Source organism: Grammomys surdaster, unplaced genomic scaffold, assembly GCF_004785775.1.
Source record: "Grammomys surdaster isolate TR1022 unplaced genomic scaffold, NIH_TR_1.0 146, whole genome shotgun sequence".
In the NCBI taxonomy this organism is placed as follows: domain Eukaryota; kingdom Metazoa; phylum Chordata; class Mammalia; order Rodentia; family Muridae; genus Grammomys; species Grammomys surdaster.
The window spans coordinates 12,545,405-12,571,928 of NW_021604604.1; the positions used below are offsets into that span (position 1 = coordinate 12,545,405).

The following is a 26,524-nucleotide window of genomic DNA, read 5'->3' on the forward strand; positions in this document are numbered from 1 at the left end:
GCTATTGGTGTATACAGACAAGGCCCTGAGTTTGAATCTTATTATTTAAAAAAAAAAAAGGAGGGGGATGGTGCTACTTTAATATGGTGGGATAATATGCATCTTAGAGTACTTGTTAACAGTGCACTTGAATGAGATTTGTTTATATAACACATATGAATACAGAGTACTGACTTTGTTCCAAGAACTACCTTTGAATGTTGGCAAACTATCTCCATACTAATCATTTCACTGGGGGAAAGATGTCAAGATTAAAAATAACTTCAATAAGTAAATTACATATGATGTTAAAGGTTCTTTTTGTTTTGTTTTTAATTTGTGTGTGGGTGCATGTATGTCTATACACCATGAAAGCCAGAGGAAGGTGTCAGATCTCCTGGAACTGGAGTTACAGATGTTTGTGAGCCACCATGTGGGTGCTGAGAATTGAACTCAGGTCCCCTGGAAGAGCAGCCAGTGCTCCTAACCATGGTGCCATCATCCAGTCCCTTGTTTTTGTTTTTGAGACAGACTCTTTACTTTGTGGTCTTGCCTGACCTGGAGCTTACTGTGTAGACCAGCCTGGCTTCAGATTCATGGGCAATCTTTGTGCTTTTGTCTCTCAGGTAGAATTATGAACATGTGCCACCACACTTGACTGTTAAATTCCATTTTAAAAATGATTATAGGATAAACGAGGTGGGGGAGGGGCAGAGAGAAAGGTGGATTTGCAAATTTGCTGGGATATTCATTGAGTTTCATTGAAGTAACTCAGATGCAATGAAGGAATATAGTATGAGTGTTGGGAAAGTATATTCTCCTCAAAAGAAGGAGGAATGCCGAGTTTCAATGAGGTAGATGAATGCCAGTGTGCAGGGAGCGAACAGAAGAGCTGTTGCATTGGCCCTGACGTCATCGCAGAAGTACTGTGTGCAGGGCCTTAACCAGGCCCTTCTAGTTTCTTGTTCTGTTCTGTGGCCTTAGTTGTTGAGTCAGGAGAATGGATGATTAGTTTAAATTTCCATATTTGAATTAGTTCTTTTTTTTTTTTGATTTATCTATGTGTATGAGTAATTTTTTGCCTACCATGTATGTGTTTGCACCATATGTGTCTAGTGCCTTCAAAAGTCAATGAGTATTGGATTTCCTAGAACCAGATGATTGTGAGTCAAACTCTGGTCCTCTGGAAGAGCAGCCATTGCTCGTAAGCACTGAACCATCTCTAGCACCTCTAACAATTGATTATTAATTGAAAAAGATCATGTGCTGTTAAAAGTAAGTGTGGAAAACAAAGGACCTAGTATTTTAGAGAGAATTTATAATGTACAGGTTAGTATAAATTCATCTTGTTAATATAAGAAAATTAAGAGTTCATTTGTTCCAGTTTTTTTAAGCATGTATTTCAGGTATAGGGAGATGCTTGAGTATATTTTAAAGGTTTATCTGTTGAAAGTTAAGTATCTGACATACAAAATGTGTGTGTGTGTGTGTGTGTGTACTGTTTGTGTATATGAGCCATTGGAAGTCAGAGGGAAATTAAATCCTTTGGAACTGGAGTTATAGGTGATTGTGAGCCTCTGTGTGGGTGCTGGGAACCAAACCTGTGTTCTTTGCAAGAACGGTAAGCACTCTTAACCACAGGGCCACCTCTCCAGTCCTCCAGGATTTTTTTTTTTTTTTTTGGTTTTTCGAGACAGGGTTTCTCTGTGTAGTCCTGGCTGTCCTGGAACTCACTCTGTAGACCAGGCTGGCCTCGAACTCAGAAATCCACCTGCCTCTGCCTCCCAAGTGCTGGGATTAAAGGCATGCACCACCACCACCTGGCTAGGATTTTTTTTTTTTTTTAAATACCAGCAGCAACACCAAGAAATCTTAAGGACTACCTTAGCATGGGAATTTGATCAAGGAGGGAGTGATACAGCTCACATCATGTCACTTTGTAGGTCCCATGCTTAACTTTGAACAGATAAACCTCCAAAATAGTTTAAATATCTAACATTTGATGATAAATGTTTGCGTTCAGAACTCTTTCAAATCTTTAAAAAAAATTTTTTTTAATTTATTTAAACATGATTGGCTAGCTACCACAATCTTATATCTGCCTTGTTATTTCTGACATGGTGACTATAGTAGCCATCTCCTGCAAAGGTTGAATAATATATGTGTATGTATATTAGAATTAGGACTAGCTCTACCTTGTTACTTTCTTTTAATTTTTAAGGTTTTTTTATTTAAATTACACTTATTTAAATGTGCCACAGTGTGTGCATGAATGTCAGAGAACAGTTTGGGGGAGCTGGTTCTTTCCTTCCAGTATGTGGCTCACATGGGTTGAATTTGTGTCTCCTGGCTTGACAGCAACTACCTTAACTCACTGAGCTATCTCTCTGGCCTTCAAGTTTTGTTTAGAATACCGTGTTTTTGTTTATAACTTATTTTCCTACCTTAAGAACAGACAATCCTCTTCCCTTCTTACAATGGTAGACATTCTGAGGTTAAGGGGTATTCTATCATACATGAAAAGGTTTTGTTTAAAAACAATGTTAAAACTTAAATGTTTTAAAGAAATTATAGGGGGTTAAAGATAAAACAAGTTTTTAAGATTTTAGCTCTAAATTTACTTTTCCTTCCCATAATCCCATATCTCCAGTCTTCCTTTAACCCCTCCCCCTTTTGTCTAAGGGTCAGTAATTTTAATTCAAATCTAATTTACAGGTAGTCCTTTAGTGATAATGACCTGTTTTCCTACCCTAGTCAGTAGTACAGGGACACATGTGAGGATAGGTAAGAGCTGGAGGATTATTTGTTTGTTCTAAGTGTGCCCAGCCATCATGGTTTGTACTGGTGTTTGTAGTGTTCACTATCTATCTCAGCCCTGGTGGCCCTGCTGTTGCCAGTGAAGCTGCTTTTGTTTCCTCTGACTGCTTCTCATCTTCAGCCTGTGTGTGGAATGGATGACTAATGGAGGTGTGGAAGATAGGAGCTGTGATAGGAATGTAAATAAGTTGTAGTTTGTGTTGATTCCAGTCAGCAGTGGTTGCCTGGACTATTGGATTAAGTCAGCAGGATTCTGGAGCTGCATCCACACTGATGGGAAAGAAAGTGCTCTGTCCGTGGAGGGGGAGGCAGCATGAATGGAACACACTGCCACTGGCTACAGTGACACCGGGAACGAGGGTCTGGATGGGTTTGAGATGAACAAAGTCTGCTTGGACTTTTTGATATTATGTTAATATCTTACATAATACCTCTTAGTTCTTGGTTACTTTCTTACTGCAGAAACTGAGATTTGTAAATGACTTACCCCTGGATAAATAAAGGAAGCAGTTTGAAAGAATTCTGATTTGCAGTATTTAAGTTGGCTTTAGGTTTGTAAGTATTCTGTCACTGTGCAATTATATAATTAAAATTTTAATTCATGTCAGAATGCATTTTTTTCACATAGTATTTCATGTATCAAAATTACATACCTAATTGAAATACAGACTAGAAAATGCCAGGTTATTAATCCACTTTTACAAAACTTACTGAATTTTTAGAAACTTCTTAATAGCAATAAATTGGCATATCTGAATGATTATTAGCTTTTTAAGAAATTATTTACTATGTGAGTAAATCTGAGAAAGTTTACGTTTTAAAGTGAATTATTTCTGGTATGTCTTTCTTTTTACACATATCACATATAACTTTTGCAGGTTGGATTTGCTACCATTTTATGCAAGATTGGTTGCTACATTGCATCCCTGCATGTCTGATGTAGCAGAGGATCTTTGTTCCATGCTGAGGGGGGATTTCAGATTTCATGTATGTATTTAAGCATTTATTTTATAATAATTATATGTTCTAATAAGTTGAGTGAGGATTCTTTGAGCATAATTTTGTTAACAAGCATAGTTTGAAATTGATAGTAACACAGCAGTTGAGAACTTATGAAATTTAAAATTTCAAAGTGTAGGTGTACTTAACAAATTTTAGAGTTGATAATGCTGCTCCAGCCGGGCCGGGAGCTATTGTTACTGTCTTGTCTGCCCATGATAGGTCTTGTACTTTTTCTTGTTATAAATTAAAGACCGTTCTCCAAAATTAAGAGACAGGCCTTTAATGATTCCAGAAGAAAGAGAATTAGCCCGGAAGACAGGTGGATATGCTGCCCCATAAGTGCCCTGTTAGGTATCGAGTTCCAAAATTTGGAAGTGTAACAGCTTTCATCAATTCTAAGACATCAGAGAATTCTGCTGTTGCCTATGTTTTATTGACTCTTGGATAGCGTTAAATTCTTTAAAGAACACTCTGGTAAATACCAGCTCCTTTACCAGGTAGCTTCCCTTCCTTTCTAGTTTTACAACTGGCCTATGTTAGTAGTTCTCCTGTCTGTCTTACCCAGTCACCTTATGGAAGTAAAATCACAGACCCTCAAATACACGATGGTAGGTGACAGTGACACTGCTAGTGACTGACAGTGGACATTGATAGCCTTTGGAACAACTTGAAGTAATGTTTACAAAACTTTAGAGTAAGCTTTCTGGAATACCAGTAAAACTATTGTTTGCTGTGTTTAGTGAACATTCATGTACTCAACTGGACAAGTCAGCAGAATTGCCGAGCAGCCAAAAGAGAGCAGATAGTTTCCGAGGTCAGGAACCTCACAACATAGCTCAAAAATAAAATGTAAATATAAAAGCAAGAGAGAAATAATAAATTATGATTCTATACTTGTATGATTGTAGACTTATTATAGAGTGGGTGCTTTGAATTCAGAGCAAGAAAATCTCATGAGGGACAGAATGATCTCTAGTTACTGCTTGTAATAAGTGTTTATTTTTACTATCTTTGTGATTGAGATTTTCCTGGGCTATCTTTTGCTTAAGTGTGTTTTAGATTTTCATAGGCAATATTGAGCCAGGTAAGCTTTCTGTATTTAGAGAACTTGGGGAACACTGAGCTCATTAAAGCTTAACAGTTTTGTTTTACTATAAAACTTTGTGAGGGTAATTGTGCTCTGTGAATGTCCTAGAGGAGTATGAGTATGTATCCCACAAAGAACACACTTTGATAAATGCTGCTACTTCAGGAGTAGATAGAGCAGAAATCATAGTCTTGGGTATGTAATTGGTCCCTTGTCCAGTGAGGAGCTGTTACAGCAGTGAGCATTATGAGAATGCTATATTAATTACATGCATTGCTTTCCCACCAAACTCCAAACCAGGCAAAACACAGAGTGTTGGACTAAGTATGATTAGTAACTTTGGTGAAAACTTAAAAATTAAGAGCATCCTATACATGTATACACTTCTCTTACCCTGAAAATTGAAGTGGTAGTTGAAGGGATTGGCATAGTTTATACTGCTAGTTGAGGTGATTGATTCTTTTCCATCTCTCTCAGTATCTCTCCTACCTTATTCTTCAATCTTCTTTCCTAAGTTATTTCTGTTAGGCTTTAAATGTGTTTAATGTACAACTATATCGAATGAAAACAAAGAAACAGCTACAAAATCCACATATGTCTATCTGGTTAACACAGTACACTCTACAACACTCATCTTTCATTTCCTTATTTTCAGACAGGGACCCAGGTATCCCAGGCTAGCCTCTAGTTCACTGTGTAGTGGAGATGACTTTGATTTAGAGGAAAGACCTTGTAGTGGGATTATAGGCATGTGCTACCATATCCTCTTTTTTGGTTTTTCCTTTTTATTGGAATTTTTTAAGATATAATTTGTTTTTCCTAAAATCTCCACAGCAACACCCTTCACAGAGACTACTAAATTATCATGGTTACCCATTAGTTGATGTCCTTATAGATTCTAAACCACTGGATTATGCTGATTTTTTTTTTTTTTAAAGAAGACATCATGCTGGCTCCACTATGTTAACATTGTGACTTGGACTTAGTTACTGAGGTGCTGAACAGGTCTATAAAGGAGAATAATTTTGCTCTTTGAAGCAGTATTTGTCCCTAGAATTAAATGAGATATTCCAGGTGCGGTACAGTACCTAATCTAAATATCATTACAAATACTTCTTCCCTGTATACGACCTGTTTTCCTGAATTTACTTATGTTTATTATCTTTAATCTTTTTTTAAGTTGGGTTTGTATCCTTAGTCTTTTGCCCTACCTTTTTGTTGAGACAGGAATCATATAATTCAGACCAGCTTCAAACTCTTACTTATAGTCAAGGCTGGCTGTGAATTGACCCTCTGTGTTCTACTTCCACATGCTAGGATTCCAGATGGGAATCCAGTGAGGGACTACCACCCTCACTCAGTCCTGATTCTTCAGTGGGAACACAGTGATATGGCTTCAACTGATGCCTGTTTTCCCAAAAATGTCAAGTCACCAAATGTGTGTGCCATGCGAGAGCCTCTCCAGTGCATAATAGTTTTTTTGTCCTTTTAGAAACCAATTGTCTGCACAAAAGACTCTATTTTATTTTCTTCTAAAAACAACCTTATATTTTACTTCATTGAATGTACTTCTGTATTTTTCTCATAATCCAGTATATTTCTGTTCAGCTGTCACAGTCCCCTCATTCACTCTGTGAAGTTCCCAGCTCTTACTGTCACAACATTCTGAAGCCACTTCTAGCCACTTCTCACGATGCCTACTGCCACTGTCTTTCATAGTCCACAGCTCAAGTATGACAATAGCTCTTTAACCAGGTTTCCCTGTCTCTGTCTTCTATCTAGGTCCAAATATATTGCCACAATATGATCATATTTGCCCCCTTAAGAATCTCAGCTGAGAAGTAAAGCTGATAAAACTATATGTAGTCAAAGAAATTCTAGTTAAACAATGGATTTGCTAATTTGACAGATCAATAAAGCTAATAGAAGTGAAAAATCAACATTCTTTTTTTTTTTTTTTTTGGTTTTTCGAGACAAGGTTTCTCTGTGTAGCCCTGGCTGTCCTGGAACTCACTCTGTAGACCAGGCTAGCCTCGAACTCTCGAACTCAGAAATCCACCTGCCTCTGCCTCCCAAGTGCTGGGATTAAAGGCGTGCGCCACCACCGCCCGGCTCAACATTCTTATATACTTCAATCAGGTAAGAATTTAGATAAACACTTTGGCAATATGTTTCTAGATCTTTAGAGACATTCATACATTGAACAGCTCTGAGAAAAAAATTTAAAAAGCTTTGTTTACATCATGAACTGTAGTAGGAAAAACTGATGATCTCAAAGCCCAACAATAGTTTTTTTTTTTTTTAAAAGGGGGTCTGCTAATCATGGCGCCAAAGTGATATAGAGTCACCAAAAATAATTTTTCATAAAATGTTATCTTTAGATAGTGCAACTATGAGGAATATTTTTGTTTCTAGTTTTCTTTGTCCTCCAAAGGACATCAGAGTCTGCTTCCTTAATGGAGAGGACAGCTTTTAAGTAAATAATCCTCATTGACATTCTAAAAAATGGTCTTTCCCCATTTTTTAAATTAAAATTCTTTATTGGTGTATTAGCTTTTCATAATTGACCAAAATGCCTCACATAAACAACTTAAGAGATGAAGGATGTATTTTGTTTGTTGTTTTGGATCATGAATCATTGACTCCGTGTTTAGGGAGAGCATCATAATGACTGGAAGATGTAGTAGAGGCTTTTTTATGCCATATAATGGATGGGGAATCGAAAAGGAAGAAGAGAACAGGGACCAGATATAACTTTTGAAGATAAACACCCAGTGATCCACCTCTCACACCTAGGGCCTGCTTCCCAAAGTTGGTCACAGTGTTCAACACATAAGCTTCTAGAAACATTCAAAGCCAAACTAAAACAATTGGTCAAAATAAATGGAATACAAATATGTTTATGCAGTATGTCTGTGTTTTATTGTGTGTATGTGATTTTAAACTTACATTTGCAATTACAGCATTTTATATACAACACAGAACATAAAAAGTAAATGAAAACTCTGAGGCAAACTGTGTGAGTCCTCACCCCTCACTCCCTGTCCCAGTAGGTGGATAGGACACTTTCTTCTGAGACCAGTATTCTACCAGATGAAGGAATACATATATCTGTACATTAAAGCATATTCTTTATAGATTCAGAACAGATTACAAGGTTAGCATAAAATAGATTTGTAGAAAAGTGTGTTGAATTATTTAGTGGATAAAGTTAATATAAAGTCAAAAGAACGAATTGTAGAGGGAAAGGTATCTTTTTGGACAAGTATCTATTAGCCCTTTAGAAGGCAGTTTCTTATAGGGGAGTAGTAAATGATGGGAATAAAATAGTTGAAAAGATTTATGTGTGGACATAAATCTGAAGAGATCATTTGGTGATGCACACTAAATGATTAATTTAGTTTTAAATATTGAGTTGGAATCAGCATTTTTTGTTAAGGATAATTGGTAATGTAAGTAAAATCTTACAGTAGTAATCACTAAACAAATGCATATTGTTCATCTGTATTTAGTTTTGCAGAAGTAATACTTCTCAGCCTTTTGGCTAAAATCAAGTATAGTTTTGCGTATCTTGTTTGATTATAAGTTTTGAAATGATAGTGAAAAACTGCAAGTGAGGAGTTAGGATAACTGAGTGGGGTCCTCTCCCCCGGGGACAGTCTTTGAAGATGTTTTCAGCTTCTCTTCTGAACATCAGGAACGGAGATAATATAATAGATCTTCATTTTAAAAGACTCATAGTTTTAAAGGGAAGAAAAAAATAGAAAAAAGTAGATCTCATAAAAATGGGGAGTAAAATAGTGATTACTAGGGCTGGAGAGATGGCTCTGTGGTTAAGAGTACTGGCTTTTGCAAAGGTCTTGAGTTTGGTTGCCAACACCCACATGGTGACTTATAACCATCTGTAACTCCAGTTCCAAGGATCCAACGTGCTTTTCCGGCCTTCACAAGCACCAGACACACATATATACTTGCAGGCAGTTGCACATGCACATAAAAATAAATCTCTTTTTTAAAAGTGATTACCAGAATCTGGGAAGGGTGAAGGTAGGGAGAAATGCAGAGAGAATAAGATCTAAAAGGTATTTAGAGTGCAGTTGGGTGCAAGAATAACTCTTGATGTCCCACAGTACAGTAAGTTAACTATAGTAGGTAACATTTCAAAGCAGCTAGTAGGGCCTGGTGGGAGTGCAGAGATAGAGCATGTACTTGTTTTGCTCTGGCTGTAATTTCTATTTGTCTCCAATCACAAAGAGATTGTTTACCTGTAAATAATATGGGTAAAGTTTTCTGGTATGTTTGTGATTTTGTGTTTGTGTAATATACTTTTGTTGATACTTAAGGATAGATTTAGTAATAATGGCCCCCTAGTTTGCTCTGGGGTCTTAATAAGCATGTTTTATTTTAAAATAATAACTAAAGAGTCTGGGTGTGGTGTCACACAGCTTGAATCCTCCCATGCAGGGAGGCAGAGACAGGAGGATTGGTGCAAGTTTAAAACTACTTGGTCTATGAAGAAAGCTACAGGTCAGCCTGGGCTACATTGTAAGACACTTTCTCAATCACCAATCAATCAAACAAACAAATCAAAGTAGATGCCTGAAAATCAACCAATTCCATTGAGTGCTTAGCTGTCTGGTTCAGTAAAATAATGATCATGAAGTGTATGGCTTCTTCTGAGATTAGACTTTATTTGTTATCTTGGAATTCCGTCATATTATTATTGGAAGTACATTTGAGTTAATAGTTGGGAAATGTGAATCTTGGTTTTCACCATAGTCAAGTCATTTGACACTTCTGGGATCTTGCTCCCTCTCTCCCTTTCTCTCTCCCTTCTCCTACTGCACTAGAAGAGTAACAGCTGTCGTTTCCTTTCCTGAATGTTATAATATGGACAAAATAAGTAGGTAATATTCTGAAAAGAACACTGAATTAGTTGGAGATGCTACCGTCTCATGATCATTGTTTACATAATAGATTTCTAGACTGTATTCTGCATTTCTTATGAAAATATAATCCTACAGTTAAATCTAATTACATTTATATCAGTGTGTCTGTCTTATACTGTTATACTTTTTAATGGAATTTTGCTATAATTGATTTTTTAAAGTATATACACCAATGTAGAACTTAAACTTGCAAAAGATTTGAACTTTGACACATGATCATTTCTGATAATAAAAACAACAATGAATATATTGCATGTTTCATTGTAGTTAATTCTATTAAATGTGTAATACAGTTGATAATAGAGAGCAACATCTGAAAATATTTTTCATTTAAATGAGCTTTTAGCATTTATATTTTTTAAAGCAGCATTTCCTAAAGTGTGTTCTTAAAATACTAATCTGATGCTCTGTTAACTGATAGTGGTTAATATGTTAAAAAGGCATAGATTATTAAACACATTTGAGAAATATTGATTCATATTAAGCAGGTTACTTTGAGAGCCTATTCAAGCCTGACAAAAATGTTTTGATTCCTCAAATGACTTGATCATGGAGAGTTTTGCAGAGCACTTCCTAGAACTAGTGTGCCAATGTTTCCTTAAAATAATTTGAAGACAAGAAATCTTACCCAATTTATTTGAAATATTTGAGGTAAATTTAAAACATATTAAAGTAGTTCTAATTACAGGTTTTTAAAGTGTTAACTATCTAAGCAATGTCTTTTAATTTCTAGGTTCGAAAAAAGGACCAGATCAACATTGAGACAAAGAATAAAACTGTTCGTTTCATTGGAGAACTAACCAAGTTTAAGATGTTCACCAAAAATGATACACTGCATTGTTTAAAGGTAATTGCTGCATGGTTCTTAATAGAGAAGTTTTAAGTTTTATTTATAAGTTGTAGACAAAATGATTAAATATTTGATTAAATCAAATTTGTGAAAAGGAATATTATTAAATACATTAGCAAAATAGAAAACAAATGGTGAGATGGAAGATACAAATGCAGGAATATCCGTAATTAATTAAAGGGACAAAATATGTCAAGTAAAAGCCATATAAGCACAATACTTGGTTAATTAATTTTGTGTTCCTTAGAGATGCAGACAAAATAGGCTAAAATAAGAAGACAGAGAAAATACTAGTCATCAAACTGGTTTCATCAAACTGGTTTCAAAATCTGTGAGGCAGAAAGCATGTTGGCAGAATTGCCCTCCTTTATGGAGAGGTCATTTTAACAAGAAAGTGTTGTGTATCTGACAAGCTTAAAAATAAAGAAAGAAATAACCACAGTAATAAACAGGCAGCAGCAGTGCGGACTGTTAGAGTTTGATGAACAGTTTACCAAACCTTTACATAATTAACATTATATTTGTCACCAAAATAATCTCCTGCTCTTGTGCCTCTCTTGCTCTTGCCTTCCTGCCCCGTCTGTCCTCTCATCCCTTCCCCGCCCCTCTCCACGTGCTCATGGCTGGCCTCTACTCCTCTACTTCTCTCTGTCTTTGATTGTTTAAGGTGTTTTGTGCCACCATATGATTTTAAGATTTTTTTTTAATTCCATGAAGAATATCATTGGGATTTTGTTGGAAATTGCATTTTATCCTTAAATTGGTTTCAATTATATAATCATTTTTTAATTTATCCATTTTGTATTATATATGAATGTTTTGCCTTGTATGTGTATCTGTGCACTATTTGTGTACCTGGTTCCTTAGGAATCAGAAGTGGGTATCAAATCCCCTGGAACTAGAGTTCTATCAGTGATAGTTGTAAACCACTGTATGGATGTCAGAAATTGAACCTGGGTCCTCTGGAAGAGCAACAAGTATTCTTTACTTACTTATGTACTTAACTTACTTACTTACCTACCTACTTTACATCCAGATCACAATTTCCCCTTCCTCTCCTCCCAGACTCTCCCTCTTACCCCTTCCCCGCATCCACCCTCTTCCCTTTCTCCTATGGAAAGGGGAGGCTACCCAGGGATATCAACCAACCAGCTTTGGCATATCAAGTTGCAATAGGACTAAGCACTTCTATTGAGGCTAGACAAGACAGCCCAGTTAGGGGAAAGGGATGCAAAGGCAGGCAATAGACTCAGACAGCCCCTGCTCCTCCACTGTTAGGAGTCCCACATGAAGACCAAGTGTTCTTAGCAGTTGAGCTGTCTCCCTGCTCCTCATGGTACAACAGCTTTCCCAGTATTGACTCTGCCATCTGTGAGTATGTGAGCTTATCTCCGTCTCCCGGGGTCATCTTCAGTTCTTTCTTTGACGTTTCACATTTTAATTGTAAAGTTGGTCACTTCATTGGATTACCTCCTGCCCCCAGATTGTTTTGTTATTGTTAAACTATTGTGAATTTTTTTTTTTACCCCATTATTTCTTTCTCAGTAAGTGTAGTAACCAACCACAGAGCCATCTTGTTGGTCTGATTTGCACTTTTGCTGGGAATTTTTATATCTGTGTTCATCAAGACAATCAGTCTATACAGTTTTTTGTTGTTGTGTCTTTTTCCAGTTTTAGTATCAAGATGAGACTGGCTTTATAAAATGAGTGTGGTGCTGTCCTTCTGTTTATAACGTAGTTCCATGAGCATGGGTATTGGCTCTTCTTTAAACATTTGGTAAAATTTAGCAATGAAGCCATCCTGCCCTGGGCTTCTTTGTTAAGTTACCTCTATTGTTTGAGCCTTCTTGCTTGGCTAAGGGCCTGTTTAAGTTGTTTGTGTTCTAGAATTTTATTCTGTCACGTGATATATGTCTAGGAATTTGTTTTTGGACACAGGGTTTCTCTGTGTAGTCTCTACTGTCCTGGAGCTCGCTATGTAGAACATAGCTGCCTATTTGATGTATAATAGTATTTCATTATGGTCTGATAAGATACAAAATTACTTATATTCTTTAAGACTTTGTCGCTTAGATTGCCATCTGTTTTAGTGATGGTTTTAACTCTGGATTTTCAATATAGGGTTTCTCTGGGTAGCTCTTACTGTCCTAGGCACACCTACTGTGTGGTGCCACCATGCCTGACTTCTAACTTAACTCTTAAATATCCTTGTTGATATTCGTTTGCCTGAATAGAATTGGAATAGAGTTGGAAATCACCCACCATAGTATTAGGAACTATGTCATCTCTTTACCCATTAGTGTTTCTATTATGAAATTAGGAACTCCCAACATTCAGTGCATATTTATCAATTATTGTTTTTTCATACCTTTATTTATTTTTTTTAATTGTATGAATGTTTTGCCTGTATGTATGTCTCCACCATGTGTGTGCCTGGTCTCTGTGGAGGTCAGAATAGGGCATTAGATCTTCTGTGAGCTACTGTATGGGTGCTGGGAGTCAAATTCAGGTCGGTCCTCTGCAAGAACAGCTAATGCTCTTAACTACTAAGCCATCTCCTTAGCTCTGGTTTTTGTTGTTGTTACATGTATATTTATGTGTGGTCGTGTATGTGTGTCTGTGTCTGTGTGTGTGTGTGTGTGTGTGTGTGTCAGAGTTGATGCCAGGTGTCTTCCTCTGTTTATCTCTACTTTGTATGTTGAGACAGGGTCTCTCACTTTAAACTAGCACTCACTGATTTTGCTATTCTAGCTAGCCAGGTTTCCTGGGGAATTGATTATCTCAGTCTCTTGAGCACTAGAGTACGGGTAGCTACCATATCCACTCAGCTTTTACATTGGTGCTAGGGATCTGAACTCTGTACTTCATTGCAAGTACTTTACATGTTGAGCTATCTACCTCCCTATCTCACAGCCCGTTATGGTTTTTTTGTGAATTGTTCACTTCGTTATTATGTAGTTGCCTACTTTATCTCTTTGTGACTTTTGGTTTGAAATCTACTTTATTTTAAAGTAAATCTACTTTAGTTTAATTGTTATCTTGACATAATCTAGAGTCACCTGAGAAAGAAGTCTCAATTAAGTGATTGCCCAGATCACTTTGGTCTACAGGCATGTCTTTAGGGGATAGTCTTGACTCGTAATTGATACAGCAGGACCTATCCAGTGGACAACACTGTACCCTGGGCAAGCAGTCCTGGACTATATAGAAAGCTAGTTAAACATGAGCCCATGAGCAAGCTAGCAAGCAGTATCCTTCTTCCATGGCCTTTTCCTCAAGATCCTGCTTGAGTTTTTTCCCTGATTTCCCTCAGTGTTGGACTGCAATCTGAAAACTAAAATAAACTCTTTGCTTTCCCAAATGTGGTCAGATTGTTTTATTATAGCAACAAAAAGGAAATTACGATGAGATATAAGAATAGCTATGCCAGCTTGTTTTTAGCTTTTCTTTGGTTTATACATTGATTTCCATCCTTTAACTTAGTCTGCATCTTTGTTAGTGAGATGTGTTTTTTACAGACAACAAGTAGTTAGATCTTGTTTTTGTTTTATCTAATAAGCTAGTCTATATTTTTTGTGTTGATGAGTTGAGTCCATTTACATTTAAAGTAAATTAAATTCACATTCATTCACATACATGCACACACATAAACTATACACATACATTATTAAAATAAATAATATCTAAAAATTAATACAGAAAACTTTCATATCAGTTTCTTTTTCTAAAAGGAAAGATTATAAATATATTCAAGGGGTTTTTTTTTCTAGCGAAAATTTGATAGTGAACAAAAAAATGTTCCGCAGTAAAACTTTCTAAAGTCAACTTTATATTTCGTCTTTGTATACAAGTTTTACACACAAACGCATGTATTGTTTTCTTTCTCTCTTAGAAATGATGCATTCTTTATTGTTTTTTTCATCCTTCTTATTATTTCAGATGCTTCTGTCAGACTTTTCTCATCATCATATTGAAATGGCATGTACTCTACTGGAGACTTGTGGACGATTTCTTTTCAGATCTCCAGAATCACACCTGAGGACCAGTGTGCTTTTGGTAAGGACTTGTGGATCTTGGTAAAAAGTTGAGGGTCTTGATTTACTTCAAGGATTAAAAGTATTAATGGATGTTGGTTGTCTTCCTCTACCATCTGACTACAAGCATTTCTGCCTAACCTAGAACATCCTGCACAAATGAACAGCCATACTGGAGTGCCACCTTGTTGCCAGTTAGTTCAAAGAAGAACTATTGAGCTGACACTCCAGTTAACTTTTGCAAGCCTGACAACCTGAGCTTGATTCCAAGAAGTCACACAAAGGTGGAAAGGTCCATAAAGTTGTCCCCTGGCCCACACACATGTACTGTGACATGCACACACATACAAATTTTGCATGCACATGCTAATAATACATTTTTTAAATTAAAAAGATAAAGTATAATCTAAAAATTATAAAATGAAATTTTATAATAAAAAGTTGTAAAGTAGGGCTGGAAAGATGGTGTAGTGGTACATATTTAACTGAGTCACAGCCTCCTGTAACTCCAGCTGTGGGAGATCCGATATCTTCTTCCAACCTTTATAGCCATACATATATGTGCATATGTGCAAATCCATATCCACATAATTTTAAAATAGATTTGAAAGATTATTGAAAAAAATCATAAAATATGATCTTAAAATTTTAACTTAGAAGACATGTTTAGCTGATTATGTTTTTGAAATGGCCGTCAAGTTTATTAAGCATTGTTATGTTTATTGATATCTAAGCACCTGCTTGCAGACTTTGGTGTAAAGACAGAGAGCGTGTACAGGAGGAGTTACCAAGTTAGAGCTCTGCTTTAGGAACCTCTAGGCACTATCTATCATTGTGTCAGTATTGTTATTACACATCCCCTTCTCCAGTTATTTAGAGAATATTTAGTATGATGGTTTGAATATGCTTGGCCCAGGGAGTGGCACTATTAAGAGGTATGGCCTTACTGGAGGAAGTGTGTCACTATAGGTGTGGACTTTGAGACTCTCCTAGCTGCCTGAAAGCCAGTCTTTTCTTGTTTGACTTTGGAACAAGATATAGAACTCTTCACTCTTCCATTACCATGACTGCCTAGATGCTGCCATGCTCCTGTCGTGATGATAATTGACTGAACCTCTTAACCTTTAAGCCAGCCCCAATTAAATGCTGTCCCTTACAGAAGTTGCTGTGGTTATGGTGTCTCTTCAAAGCAATGAAATCCTAAGCCAGAAGTTGGTACCAGGAATTGGTTATTGCTCTGATAGGCCTGACCATGCTTTTGTTTGGATGAATGGATTTGGGACTTTGGATTTGAAAAGCAGTAGAATTCTTTAAGTGAGGTTTAGTGGGGCCATCCTACTAGGAATATGGAAGACATTGGTGCTGAGGGTGATTTGATCTGTGGAGGCCTGGCTCTAGTGGCTTCAGAGAAGAATTTTATTATGTGTCCTAGGGCCCATTCTTGTAATATTTTAGTGACAAATGTGGTTGCTTTTTACTTTTGTCTGAAGAGTCTGCTGAGGCTAAGATGAAAAGATTTAGACTAATTGCATTAGCAAAGGAAAATTTTTATCAAAACAGCTTGATATAGATTATAGATTCTGTTGTGTGGTTACTAAAATTCACTCTCATGAAGAGTGTTTTGATGAAAAGGAGCAAGCTTAGAAAGGAAAAATACAGAATGTATGATTCTAATAATAAAGGGACACCAGGAAATGGAATGGAGCTGAATCCTGTGTTCAAGGAGATAAACAGATTAAGGGAGTGGTGACTTTGGGTCAAGATCCTACCCAGCTAAACTTATTGTTTATGCTTTTGCAGTTGAACAAGATAATAGTTATGCCATGATAGGTTTTATTACCTGATTATTGTTTTCATTTGGATTTTTAATCTGGAATGAACTACAATCCAGAAATGGAGGACACAGGTTTTTGATCTGGATCTTAAGGAATAGTGGCCATGAAAAGCATGATAATACATGCTTTTAAACTCAGGAAAAAGGGGCAGGCAAGTCTCTGAGTTCAAGGCCAGCCTGGTACAGAGTAAATTCAGGTGTATTAGTACACGTCTTTAATCCCAGCATTCAGGAGAAATCCATGCAGATCTCTAAGTTCAAGGTCAATCTACAGAGCAAGTTCCAGGACAGCCAAGCTTAGGCAGAGAAGGAGTTGGAAAATCAAAAGCTGGCGATAATGTAATAGAACAAGGGGGTCATGTTTCATCCCTACCAAGCAACAGAACTCAGGCAGCTCTGGCCATATGGCTCTGGCTTTAGAGTCAAGAATAGAAGGGACTGCTGGCACAATTGATGCTGGTTAGCTGGAACTAAGAAAATAGTGGTGATAAAGAAGAGACCAGCATCACTGAGGTCAAATCTTCCAGGAATTGTTTTCTGAGAGCACAAAGAAGCCACGTACCAGGGATAGCCAAGTTTGTACCTCATGCTGCAGCTGTACTTGGTAATTGTGTAAGAATTACCCAGGTGATACTGATCTTGAAGGCATGAGGATGTCATGGAGGGCAGCTGAGGCTTGGAAGTGCGAGGCCATGGAAGGCCATTGGTGAAGGTGCCACCTCAGTTGCAGTTGATGGCCCAGGACTGAAAGGGTCATGCAAAGAATGTGAGGCTTGACATCATGAAAAGAGGCTAGTAGTGAAGCTTAGTTGTAGCAGAAGACTCCAGCAAATTAGATTCCAATGTTACAACATGATCACCAAGAACAACAGCAGCAGTGAAGTGGAGTCAACCAGAGCCTAGATCGCTACAGAGGAAAGAGCTGAAGAAGTTACCCAAGCCCTTTGAAGGATTCCAGAAGATCATGTGTGGATCCCAGACAATAGAACAAGAAGCTATAAAGTTGAAATTACCTTGGAAACCTTAAGATGTTAGAGATGTCAGGGCTGAGGGCTGCCTGCTGAGGAAAGCTGCTAACGGGAAATGGAAGCAGCCCAAAAGGAAGAATTTTGTTCCTGTCAACAAATATGAAAGGATTTGGAAATGTGAAGATAAAGCTTTTATATCAGACACAGAGATGTACAGTTTGGAGTTTGCCCAGTTTTTGGTTTTGCTTTGGTCCAGTATTTCCTCACTGTGGCATTTGGAATAGTAATATATGTCCTGTGATATTGGAGATACATGATCTGTATTTTGAGTTTGATTGTATAGGGGATTACAGTTAAGTGACTGGATGAATCTCAAAAGAGACTTTTAACTTTGGATGTTAACATTGTTGAGGCTGTTATAGACTATGGAGACTTTTGAAGTTGGACTAAATGTATTTTTCATTATACTATGGCTAGGTGAGGTTCCGGTAGACTCATGTGTTTAATAAGCCTATGGGGACTAAGGAGTAGTGAATGGTGGTTTGAATATGCTTGGCCCAGGAGAGGCATTATTAGGTGGTATGGCCTTGTTGGAGGAAGTGTGTCACTGTGTGAGTGAGCTTTGAGACCCTCCTCCTCCTAGCTGCCTGGTAGCCGGTCTTCTCTTATTTGCCTTCAGAACAAGCCTAGACACTGCCATGCTCCCACTTTTATAATAGTGCACTGAACCTCTGAACCTGTAAGCCGTTCCATTAAATATTGTCCCTTATAAAGTTGCCTTGATCATGGTGTCTCTTCACAGCAATGAGACACTAAGGGACTTAGTTATGGAGATTATGCAATCAATCCCACTATACACATCTTGGTCGTGACATTTATGTATCTTATTTTATAGCATAGTTTGAGGCTGAGTAATTTACTGGTGAGATTTGAAATGAAGACGCATGGATTTGTGTGATTTCTTAGCAGAAATTATTCATGTGATGCCCATCAAATGAAGCCAAAATGCACTCATTCTAGAATTCTCTAGCTTAGCTTCTGTTTTCAGTGGTAAGATTCAAGACTAAAAAGAAAAGCTGGGGCAGAGGGGATCATTTAACTTCTTAGGATGTTAACTATTGTGGTACTACAATTTTTAGAATGTGCCAGTTTATGACTAATGGCCTTAAGTCATACCCCATAAAGTATTCAAAAAGTACTACTACAAATGTGACTTGATTTATAACTATTCCAGCCTCTCTTACCCTTAAGGAGCACAAGGCTCAAATGTGTAAGTAAAATTAAGGAATAAGAATCAAATAAAGGTAGAACTCTGACTTGAGCTGTTCTGTGTGAAAGTGATAATTCCTTCTTAGAGTTGATGCCATCCAGTATTATACCATTGAATCAGGCCTGTCTTTACAGACAGGGAACTGTTAGCTCCCAAGGTCTTAGAGCTTACTGTGCCTCGGCTTCTATGCTATTGCTTTCCAGAGTAGGTAAGTGTTTTTTCTGCATACATTGTCGAATGTTTTGGTTAATCTAAACATTTTCTTTTAGGAGCAAATGATGAGAAAGAAACAAGCAATGCATCTTGATGCACGATATGTTACAATGGTAGAGAATGCATATTATTACTGCAACCCACCACCAGCTGAAAAGACAGTGAGAAAGAAACGTCCTCCTCTTCAGGAGTATGTCCGCAAACTTTTGTACAAGGATCTCTCTAAGGTCACCACGGAGAAGGTAAAATCTGAATCAGATCTAGTAGTGGTTACTCTGAGGTTTGTGATGGTGCTGCCCTCCTGCATTCCACGACAGATAGGGGTAGATCTGCATACATTAGGAATGATATTGTTCGCCGGGAGGTGGTGGCGCACGCCTTTAATCCCAGCACTTGGGAGGCAGAGGCAGGCGGATTTCTGAGTTCGAGGCCAGCCTGGTCTACAGAGTGAGTTCCAGGACAGCCAGGGCTACACAGAGAAACCCTGTCTCGAAAAACCAAAAAACCAAAAAAAAAAAAAAAAAAGGAATGATATTGTTCAAATCATCCTAAGAAGACATTCATGGGATGGATGCTACAGAATCTTAGAGATGTGTATTTTGTATTTTTTATAACTTTTCATCATTATAATGTTTCACTTCTCATTTTAATTGTAATGCTATACATATTTAAAACTTATTTTTATCTTTCTTATTGTTACTCTTTTTGTGGTTTTGTTTTTGGTGTTAGCAGGGGTGTTGGGAATAGCCTGGGCCTTATGCATGCTAGACAGAGAACAGGTTCATGATTCCTCTGAAATTTATAATTTTGGATATCTATTTCTATTCTTCTGGAAAGGATCACAACGGGATAATTTTTCAGAAAAGGCTAAAAACCACTGACTTATCTTAGTTATTCTGGTTACCTTGTTAACAATTTCACCTTTAAGACAGTAGACAGAATGTTTCCTTGTTGGCTTTACAGGTTTCTGTAGCAAGAGTACAGTGCTCCTTTCTGTTTGTGGTAGAAGATGACAAGGAATGACAGTGTACCTGTGAAAAGGAATGTTGTCTTCAGGATGGTTTAAAGCAGTTTTAGGAAGGAGTAAAAGTTTGGAAAGCACTGAAAGCGCTGTAGTGATGGCGGATCCAGTGAGAGTGCTAAGGGAGAGCAGGCTTAGTGCTTGAAAGATGGCTCTAGAAAGCAGGACACAGGAAAGGACAATTTCACAGTGTGCCGGTAATATCTGTTTTCCTTCATAACAGAAGTAGAACGAGTCTGTTCTCAGGGCAGGCTCTGCTGATTATCGTGCTTCTATGGAAGTGTGAAATAGTAAGCTGAAATACGGAGCGCTTTTGTTTTACCAGTCACTGCAGTAAGCACTGCACATAGTTTAGCTTGTTTGATCCTAACTGTGAAGTAGGAAATAAGTCTTAAGTACTTACTATTTCCCATTTTACACACAAGGAAACTGAGGTTGTCCTCCCTCTTAAGTGACTTAGAACATTTGTGTGTATGCATGTGCATATATACAGGTTTGTGTGTGTGCATGTACATGTATTTATAAAGGCCTAAAGGTTAGTGTCATGCAGGTGTTTTTCTCTTGCTTAACATAGAACTCACAAATTCAGCTGTCCTCACTTGCCAGCAAACTTCAGGGAGCTTCCTGTTCCACCTCTCCAGCATTGGAATTACAGAAGTGTGTAGTCATGCCTGGCTTTTTATGTGGATTTTGGGGGTATCAAACACTCCCAACTCGATTTTTAATCTTTTTTAAGTTACCAAATAGTGGGTGTCACTTTCTCATATATAATGTGTCATTACACTTTCCCTACCCCTGCCCTCTCTGATACCCTCGTCTTGTTGCCCTCTGCACTCTGCCTGTCCTCCCTCTGCTGTCATAGCACATGGGTTCCTTTATCCTCTTTAGTCCACCTTTCCCCTTCATTGTATTTCTTTGTCCCCACGCTTTCTCTGTACTTTGTATCTTACAAATACACACATACACACACCCATAAATTTAAATTTAGAGCCCATATGAGAGAGAACATGTGATACATATCTGAGCATGACTTATCTTGCTTAACATAATGATATGTAGCTCTATTTTCCTACAAGTCTCATAATTTCATTTTTCTTTACAGCTGAGTAATATTCCATTGTGCACCATGATTTCTTATTCATCCTTTGTTGGTGGGCATCTTTATTGATTCCCATAGCTTAACTATTTTTTAAAAACGTACCAGTAAACATGGATGTTCAGCTATCTATGGTACAGTGAGTTAGAATACCCAGAGTGGTATGGTTTGTCATATGGTATGACAGTTGTATTATTAGCTTTCTTAAAGAATATCCACACTGACTTTCATAGTAGCTATACTAGTTAATATTCTTACCAGTTGTGATGCCAGGTTCTCTTCTTTCTCCTCTTCCTCCTCTTCTTCCTCCTCCTCTCTTCCTGTTCTTTCTCTTCTTCCCCCCAGACCCCTGTTTTTGGAGACAGAATCTCTCTATATACACATATAGCCCTGACTGACCTGGAACTCACTCTCCAGGCCAAGCTGGCCTTGAATCCACAGATCCACCTGCTTCTGCCTCCTGAGTGTTGTGATTAAAGAGGTATGCCACCACCACTGGCTCTTCCTACATTGTATCAGAATTGGTTGGCGTTCGTTTTCTTGTTGATAGCCATTATGATTGTGGTGACATGGATTCTTGCCTTTCTTCAATGGCTTAGGATTTTGGACACCTTTTTACATATTTATTGCCAGTATTTAACTAAACAGTAATAATAATTCATTTCCATTCTCTATATCTCTTCACTCTGGTGATTTTTTTTTTTCCCCTGTGCAGAAGCCTTTCAATTTCTTACCAACTCCTTTGTTAATTTTCGGAATTATTTTTTAAGTCCTTTGAAGAGGCCTTTCCTGTGCTGACATGTTTCTTCTGTTGTCCTCTGGCACTTTCAGAGTTTCAGGTCTTTCATTAAGGTCTGATCCATTTGAATTGATTTTTCTGAAGGGAGAGGAATAGATCTAGTTTCATTTTTTTCGCTTGTGGATAGCCAGTTTTCTAGTACGACTTGCTGGCAAGACTGTCTTGTTTGGTTTTGTTTTCCACTGGTTGTTTTTGTCAAAGATTAAGTGACTCTAATTGTGCAGTTTGTTTCTCAGCCGACTATTCTGTTTCATTGAATGTGGGTTTATTTGTTAGAAATAGACTTTAAGTGAGATTATTTATATCAAATCATAATATACTAATTTTGGCAAACCATGGCTTTTTTCATTCAGTGAGCTTAGTCTTTGATTATGTACTGTTTATTTTTTATTACACTCTGTATATTTTTTATGTGTGTATGTGCTATGTAATTACCTACTGAACCATCTCATCAGCTCTCATTTGACTCTTTAAGACCCAAATACTGTAGGACATTTTTGGGAAATACTGTAGAAATTATGGAAGGTCTAAAGAATAATAATAAATTTTCATAATTAATAAATCTCATTTAATTAATGTAAGAAAATCAATAAAAGTCTACTAAAGTGTTTCAGATTTTAAAATTTCTATGTCTCTGCACAATAATAGGACTAGATTCCTAGATTATTATACATGCTTATCTTAATTATTTAAACAACATTTTTTTCATGTAGGTTTTGAGACAGATGCGAAAGTTGCCCTGGCAGGACCAAGAAGTGAAAGACTATGTTATTTGTTGTATGATAAACATCTGGAATGTGAAATACAATAGTATTCACTGTGTGGCCAACCTCCTAGCAGGGCTAGTGCTCTACCAGGAGGATGTTGGGATCCACGTTGTGGATGGAGTACTCGAAGATATTCGATTGGGAATGGAGGTAACAGATTTCCTTTATAGTTACACCCATTAGAGTTTATGGAGAACATAAAAGTCTTCAAATCCTACTGTTGAAAAATATTAATTTGAGCTGGGCAGTAGTGGGAAACACCTTTAATCCCAGCAGTAAGGAGGCAGAGGCAAGCAGATCTCTGTAAATTTAAGGCCAGCCTGGTCTACAGAGGGAGTTCCAGAACAGCCAAGGTTATAGAGAAACTCTGTCTTAAAAAGCACCAACAACAGAAACCTCTTCCTTTCTTATATTAAATCATTCGCAGCTTCTTGGGAGCTACTTATGAGTAAACTTATATATTAAATTTTCTGCTACAACCTCAAACAATCATTAGTATGTTTTTTTTATTCTTTTTCTGAAGCTGTTTTAAGTTTGTCAGATTATATTAAATTGTTATTATTTCTAGGTTATTATTGAGACTTATCTTACAGGAAACTATAAGCTTATTAATTATAAATATTTGGTAATTATAGGATTTGTCTTTAAGTACTTTCCTTTTAATATAAATGTTATACAGCTAGCTACTTAATGTTTCTTGATTTATAGGTTACAAAGAAAATAGCTTAGGTGGGCTGATAGGAAGACTTACATTGTAACTATTTAGAAAAAGCTCATTTAATGATAGCTTAATATTCAACTTAATATCTAACATGTTCTTTTTATTAAGGCATTTTAAAGATAACCATTTCTTAGAAAGTTACAGGCTATTTAGATATAGCCACATTATTAGAAAAGGAGTATAGAAGCTATCATTTCTCTGACAGATGTTCTTTGAATAGTTGGTACTCTTATGTTAGAATTAACCTTTCCAGTTTTGTTGCTACTCTTCAGTGAAAATCTGTGGGTATTTTTGTTTTGTTTTTCAGGTTAATCAACCTAAATTTAACCAGAGACGTATCAGTAGTGCCAAGTTCTTAGGAGAACTTTATAATTACAGAATGGTCGAATCGGCTGTTATTTTCAGAACTCTTTATTCTTTTACTTCATTTGGTGTCAACCCTGATGGGTCTCCAAGTTCCCTGGACCCTCCTGAGCATCTGTTTAGAATTAGACTAGTATGCACTATCTTGGATACCTGTGGCCAATACTTTGACAGAGGTTCCAGTAAGAGAAAACTTGACTGCTTCCTTGTATATTTTCAGGTATGAAAGCTCAATATACAATTTTATATTTCTGAATGCATATGTAACAGAAATTTTAGCAAAGAAATTATATATCATTTATGAATGTGCACAATTAGATTGTACTTACTGTAAAGACCTTAAATTGTGTGATGGATTCATACCTAAAACAAAGACTAATTTTTTTGCAGCTTATCATTGATAATGATAGGTTGCTAATTTTGAGAAGTATATAGATTGTGAATTTGGCACAATAATTTACAGATTATGGTATTTGATACAGTAATTTTTTAATTAAAGTAAAAACCTGTGGGATTTTTTGTTTGGTTGGTTTGGTTTGTATGTCACCATGTAGCCCAGGCTGGCCTTGAATTCTTGACCTCCTGTCCCTTCTTCCCAAGTGCTAGGATCATGACCTGCCACAACCAGCTACTTGTGATTTGATAACATTCTTCTCTCGTGTCTGTTTTAGTTTATTCCCAAAATGCTTGTTTATAAAAGATCCAGTTTATCTAGTTATTCATTGTTTACTTACCTACCTTAGAGAAATAGCAGTTCACATAAACATATATAATGTAGAAAGCAAATGTAGTTATTATTAGTAAACTCTTGGGTTGTGCTTTTCACATTTTTCTTTATTCTATGATTTGTGATTTAGAATAAGTATGAGGTAAATTAAATTCAGTACAAATACAGGGATAATCATACAATTTCTATAATGGTTGTATCACAAAAGTTAACCTCTAGGTTGCTTACATGTTCCTCAATCATTATCCCCTGTATAATACAACATAGTAAGTACTGATTAGAAAGGACAGCTTATCATCAAGTGCGTAAGATGCTGCTGAGTAAAATATCAATCAATAGTATTTGATTTTACACAGCCACAGCTATTATAATTTACCTCTTGAGAAAAGGGAGGTTTGGTATTATAACATTAAGCACCAGAAATACATTCACATAGTGGCTGGGATTAAAGTAGGAGTAAATAATGTTGGGGAATTTGATTTTAACTTTTTCGTACTTCTGTACCTATTACCTTATTATATAAATTTATGAACAAGGAATGAGGAAAGGAGTTTACAGGTTCGAAGGTCAAAGTCTCTGTTATATGTAAGACTTGCTTAAACTGGAGATGTTTATATTAAATACCTGAGTTTTGCTCCAAAGAATATTAATATCTGAAGTAGAATTTCTTATTTGATACCTGCTATCCCAGCCTCAGAGAAAAGAATCTCTGAGAAATACTTAGGACCAAAAATCAACAAAGGTGTTTTCCAAAATAATTTGACAGAAGTGTGTAGCAAAGATAGTAGCTGTTTATAGTTTATTTATATATTTTTCAAAAAGTTTTATCATTGCCAAGAGTGGTGGTACATGCCTTTAGTCCCAGTACTCAGGAGGAAGAGCCAGGCAGATCTCTGGACAACCAGGGCTACAAAGAAAAATCTTGTCTCCAAAAAAAAAGGGGGGGGTATCCTTAAATACTTTAATAGAACTTTTTTTAAAAAGCAAGTAGCATAGGAAAATAATGACAATTTATCAAAACTAAGGCATCAAATATACTTTTATAAAGTTAAATGTGTCAACTTTGTTTGTGGTAATCCTAAAATGTGTTTGACATTTTGTTTATACTTTTTCCATGTCTTCTTCTTTTTTTTTTTAATCTCTGACAGCTAGAATAAAAAATCTTTTAGACTAAACTCAACAACTGGTTCAAAAATTATATAAATAGGAGAAAATAATTGGAATTAGAATCATTGCTGTTGTCCATTAATAAAATTATAGGTTTCTTGTTCAACCTTTTAACTTAGTTATTATAACTAGGTAACATCACAGTACAACTTACTATTTTAAATTTTTGTTATTAATTTCTTATAGCTAAATTTATTTTTTTATTTATTATCAGCGTTATGTTTGGTGGAAGAAAAGTTTGGAGGTTTGGACAAAAGACCATCCATTTCCTATTGATATAGATTACATGATCAGTGATACACTAGAACTGCTAAGACCAAAGATCAAACTCTGTAATTCTCTGGAAGAATCCATCAGGCAGGTACAAGACTTGGAACGAGAATTCTTAATAAAACTAGGTAAGCAATTTATTACAGAGAGAAAATGAAGGTGGTTTGGTCAGATTATTTCTAGAATCTGTTTTATAATGTTTTCAGTCAGAGTTTTGCATTTGCATACTTTGTATCTTTGATATTGAGTACTGCATAGTAGTGTTAGGTGTGACCTGGTTGGCTTCACTAAAGTAATCTCTAATTGAAATAAAATGTTCAGGCAGGACTTAAAGCAAGTGACAGTGAGGGAAAGATGCAGTCTTGTCAGCTGCTCTTCCTTTTAGACACTGATGTCTGGGCAAACCTTTGGATGAAAGTGTCTCACATATATAGCATATTTTCAGCTGGTATTATTCCTGAGAACACAGACTTTGAAGTACTTTGAAGTATAGAAGGGAGTACCTGTTGAAAATTTGGAACAACTCTACCAATTTTCAGATCTCATTCTTTAGTGGAGTTGGCTCTTTTTCTGGGTCTAGAGAAAATGTG

At 36.6% G+C, this 26,524-nt stretch overlaps 1 protein-coding gene across 3 annotated transcripts in view; it reads left to right on the plus strand.

The window, feature by feature from the left end:
• The window catches only part of Upf2 (UPF2 regulator of nonsense mediated mRNA decay), a 103,920-nt gene that overhangs the window by 47,079 nt on the left and 30,317 nt on the right, over positions 1-26,524 (plus strand). For all 3 annotated transcript variants that reach the window (XM_028764867.1, XM_028764865.1, XM_028764866.1), the window contains exons 9-15: positions 3,675-3,783; positions 10,568-10,681; positions 14,624-14,740; positions 19,060-19,245; positions 22,633-22,836; positions 23,715-23,990; positions 25,879-26,062. In XM_028764867.1, coding sequence (XP_028620700.1) covers positions 3,675-3,783; positions 10,568-10,681; positions 14,624-14,740; positions 19,060-19,245; positions 22,633-22,836; positions 23,715-23,990; positions 25,879-26,062 — 1,190 coding nt within the window. The remainder of the gene's footprint in view (positions 1-3,674; positions 3,784-10,567; positions 10,682-14,623; positions 14,741-19,059; positions 19,246-22,632; positions 22,837-23,714; positions 23,991-25,878; positions 26,063-26,524) is intronic.